Source organism: Thermobia domestica, chromosome 1 (genome assembly GCF_964235325.1).
Source record: "Thermobia domestica chromosome 1, izTheDome1.hap1.1, whole genome shotgun sequence".
Taxonomy (NCBI): Eukaryota; Metazoa; Arthropoda; class Insecta; order Zygentoma; family Lepismatidae; genus Thermobia; species Thermobia domestica.
The window spans coordinates 43097663-43102526 of NC_137454.1; the positions used below are offsets into that span (position 1 = coordinate 43097663).

The following is a 4864-nucleotide window of genomic DNA, read 5'->3' on the forward strand; positions in this document are numbered from 1 at the left end:
AATTCACTGATCCCCTTATACATGTCCCGAATATTTTTATTTTTACTATTATCTTCAAGTTCCATAATTTTAGTTTTCAAAAAATCCCGTTTCTTTGTTCTAAAAGTTTTGGAAGTTTCCCGCCTGATATCTACGAAATTTTGTGTAGTTATTTCATTCGGATTTTGTAGCCACCGTAATTTTGCCTGTTTTCTCTTTTCTGCTAGTTTAATGCATTCTTGGTCGAACCATGGTTTGTTCCTACGTATTTCCGCGTGTCCCAATTTTTCTATTGCTGCACTTTTAATGCTATCTCTAATTTCAATCCAAGTATCTTCAACACTAGTGCACTCCGAGTCTTCTAAAACCTAGAATCTATTCGAAACTTCAACCTGGTATTCCTCTCTTACCTGGCTCTCTTCTAATTTCTTTAAATTAAATCTCTCCGTTTTCGGACATTGAGTATTACCTTTATTCAACGATAATCTCTCCCGTATTATCGCTGCTACCAGGTAGTGATCAGTGTCACAATCAGCCCCTCTAAACGACCGGACGTCAATTATGCTAGATTGTCTTCTTCTATCTACTAAAACGTGATCAATTTGATTATGTGTTTTTCCGTCTGGTGATGTCCAAGTATATTTATGAACGTCGCGATGTGGGAATTTTGTACTCTTCACGATTAGGTTTTTGGATGTTGCAAAGTTCACGAGTCTAACACCGTTGTCATTACTTTCCTTATGCAAACTTTCGTTCCCTATAATCGGTTTGAAAATATTCTCTCGTCCTACCTTCGCATTGAAATCCCTTAATAGAATCTGCATATGGTATCGCGGGAGTTGGTCAAATATCCGTTCCACTTCTTCGTAAAAACTATCTTTTATATCGTCACCCTTATCTTCAGTTGGAGCATGTACATTTAAAACAATAATATCACACCACCGTCCCTTAAGAGTAATAAAAGAAAGCCTGTCAGTAACAAATTCAACCCGTTTAATTGCTGGTAATATTCGTTTGTGAACGAAAAACCCTGTTCCTAACTAGTGATTTTTATTTCCTTCCCCGTAAAAGAACGTAAAATTTCCGGAATTCTCAGATCCATTTCCTTCCCACCTAACTTCCTGAACTCCTACTAAGTCCATCCTGTATTTCTCTAACTCACTCGTTACAGATTTTAACGCGCCTGCCCTATAAAGACTTCTAATATTCCATGTTCCAAATCTCATGTCCATTTTCTTTTGCTGATGTCGTGCCAAGTTATCAGTCCTTGTCCGAGGCTTTTGTGAATGTTTCTGAACAAGTACCTTTTTTTACAGGATGAGGGTGTTAGCCTTACCCAAACCCCCAAGCTGGAGGACCACTCCTAGTCGTCTGTCCGCGACTGCTTATTCAGTATATTCGCAGCTAACCTCTATATCTAGAGGCCTTCTCCTCGATCCGCAACCTGAGGGCGCGCCATGCCGTGGTGACAGGAACCCACGTTACTGTGTATAAAAATAGATTTATTAAAGGTATTTGACATCTACTTTCCAGCGACGGTATGTTTTAATCATTCAAAAAACAGAGACGGTATGCCTTCATCACTGAAAAAACACAGGCGGTATCGCATAGTACCGCATACCGTCTCACTTCGACCGCTGATTATAAAAGTAATGTCAACTAAGGTTGTTTGTAGAAACGTGTATAGATTATGAACATTGGTAAAAAATATTTAGATATGAAAATTTTACAAGGCGGCATTTGGCTTATCAATTGGGAAAGTACTGTTTTGAATATATTAAGACGAATTTTTTATTACTTTCCATCCTGGACAGAAACAATAACTTGCTATTCTCTCACTTCTACGGCACCGATAATTTTCAGATAGCATGTTTTAGTGCCAATAAATACTCACAACACTCAATAAAACAAAAGAATAAGGCCAGAAACAACACGCTTACACACAGAACAAGGGAAAGGCAGGAAGCATACAACGAAGCGAGGAAGAAAGCGAAAAAGGTAATCCGGGAGAAGAAGAAGCGTAGTCTGGAGAACAAATTATCAGAAATTGAAAATATAGATTACAGAGACCAGACAAGAACCTTCTATAGAGAAGTAAAACAATTCAAACGAGGGTTCAAGCTATACTGCACTGACATTAAGGACGAAGAAGACAACCTGCTTAATTCTAAAGACGAGGTACTGAACCAATAGGTTAAGTACAGAGTGCGGCACGTAAAATCGGCCCGTAAAGTAAGGAAGTTATCCGGTACGGTTTTAACTTGTCCCCTTAAAACACGTCTGCAACTTCTCTCACTCGCATGAACCTGTTGACTCAATCTCCTGGTTGACTTTCGAGGACTTCTTGTCATTATTCCCTTCCACCTGCATCTTTAATTCAGGTGTGCAGACAGATGGTCGTCTGTTCCTGGGAGCATTTTGAACCGATCCTGTACGCCGCCATTTTTCAATCAATTCCTGAATGGTGCTTTTTGCTGGCACAGAACGTCCTGGAAATTTCTCCCGAAACAAATTCTTTGTTTTCACAAAAGATCCAGCGAGAATGAACCCTTCAACAATGGCAACACGCTCGGGTATCGAATACGGCATTATCACACACTGACACTCACCCGGCTTAACACAACGAGGCCTTTTTCTCAACTGGTTTCGACAAGTTTCACTGGCTGCGGCTGCACGTGACTGCTGCAGGTCACGTAAGTCGACCCGACCTCGACACGCCATCTCTTGGTAGGAAGGTATATTATTTAAGTGTTGCCAAAAACACAATATACCAGAATATTACGACGGGCCGGTTTTAGGTGCCACACCCTGTATTATGAGAGAGTATATTGCAGGATGGGAAAGAAAAGCAAAAGATGTTACAGATAAATAAGGATAATAACGAAATCACAGACTCCCAAAACTAACCAAGTGCAACAGAAGTCCCAACAGTTCAAGAAGTTAAAGAAGCAATCAAAAGGTTTAAAAAAAAAAAATAATAACAGAGCCAATGAAGTAGACACAATCGCTGCAGAATTCCTTTAAAAAAAGGAGGTAAAGAATTAGAAAGCATAATGTACATGCTTATTGAAAAGATATGGAGGGACCCAAAGACTTGCCCGAGGAATGGAAAATAGGACTAATGAACCCTATGCATAAGAAAGGAGATCAGCTGTCTTGCGACAACTACAGAGCGATTACCCTACTCACCACAGCATACAAAGTCTTGACAACCATCATATCCATTAAACTGGAATCATACTACGAAGACCTAATGGGAGAATATCAGGGCGGCTTCAGAAAAGGACGATCAAACCACGGACCAACTATTCACAATCCGACAGACACTTGAAAAATTCTGGGAAAAGAATATCACCACATACCATCTATTCATAGACTTTGAAACAGCCTACGATAAGGTACAACGCGTAAAAATCTGGGAGGCACTCCAGGAACTAGATATACCGGACGAACTAGTGCAACTATGTAAAATCACAGGAAAAGATTCGAGGGCACAAGTAAAAATAGGAAACAATGTATCGAGACAGTTCCCAACTCAGAAAAGTGTCAGACAGGGAGATGAACTGATCCCAATATTATTCAATTTAGTACTAGAAGCAGCTATTTGGCGAGCAGGAATAAAAAGAACAGAACATTAATGACCAACAGCCATCAAATTTTAGGATATGCAGATGACATTAACATCATGGGGAGAAGTCTTAAAACAATAAAGGAAGTATTCCAGAACTTAGAGAGAGAATCGAAACAGGTAAGGCTGGAAATAAATTAGGGAAAAACCAAACTCTTGGTTGTGTCTAAAAACAACATACACCAAAGAAGACTCGGAACACACCTTAGTAAACGAATACATCTACCACAATCACGTCAAGCAATGATCAGAGTGCAGAAGTTAAAGAAGAGTTATAACAGCAAACAGAGCCTACTTCGCACTACTTCCCTTACTAAGATCCAATTTCATCTCCATATACACCAAAATCGAAAATATACAAAACCTTAATTAGGCCTATAGTTACATATGGATCTGAATGCTGACTATGCGGAAAGAAGAAATACAACTACTAGGAAGTTTTGAACGGAAGATATTAAGAAAAATGAATGGAGCAGTGAAAATAGATGAAAACACATATCGAATCAGATACAACAACGAACTATACAATAGATACAATGATGCAGACATAGGAACCAATATAAAGCTTAGCCGTTTACAATGGGTAGGGCATATTGTCAGAATGGGAGAAGAAAGAGTAGTAACGAAAATTTTCTTAGCTGACATAGAAGGTACAAAGAGAAGGGGAAGACCGAGAAAAAGATGGTGGGACATGGTATTGGAGGATATGAAGGACGTGGACTACAAAACTGGAAAACAAATGCGGAAGACCGGAAGAAATGGAGGCGGATTCTGAAGGAGGCGAAGGCTCGACTAAGAGCTGTGGTGTCATAGAAGAAGAAAAAGTATTCACTTGAAATCACGTGTTTATTTTGTAATCAAATCTTCGGAAAACTGTTAAAAAAAAACACATTATTTAATTGTGTTAATTAATTCTTCACGTCATTTCAAATGCTTTTGTCTCTACATAGCTCATAAGGCAAATTCGTATTTTATAATAATAGCATATACAGTATATATCTTCCTAAGACAGTAAGAATGTAAGGCGAACTCAAGTTATCCCCTTACAGCCACCCAATATGTAGGCCTATACGGTACTGGTATAACAAATAAGATTGAGACAATGAAATATCTCGAGAAATAGACTTGTAATTTAAAAAACACGAAATACGGCTTCAATATTTTTAAAAGGTCTATTCAACTATTCTAAAAAGAAGTTGTATTCACTTCCTGAGGGGAGAGGGTGTGGTAACTTTAATCTTTCAAAATAGAAACTCC

The 4864-nt window shown here is 38.7% G+C and overlaps 1 protein-coding gene across 1 annotated transcript; it reads left to right on the plus strand.

Moving 5' to 3' along the window:
- The first annotated feature begins 4013 nt into the window (after nt 1-4013).
- Nucleotides 4014-4382, plus strand: LOC145680962 (uncharacterized). The gene has a single exon (XM_081752218.1). The coding sequence runs from the start codon at nt 4014-4016 to the stop codon at nt 4380-4382; it is 369 nt and encodes a 122-aa protein (XP_081608344.1).
- Nucleotides 4383-4864: the final 482 nt, after the last annotated feature.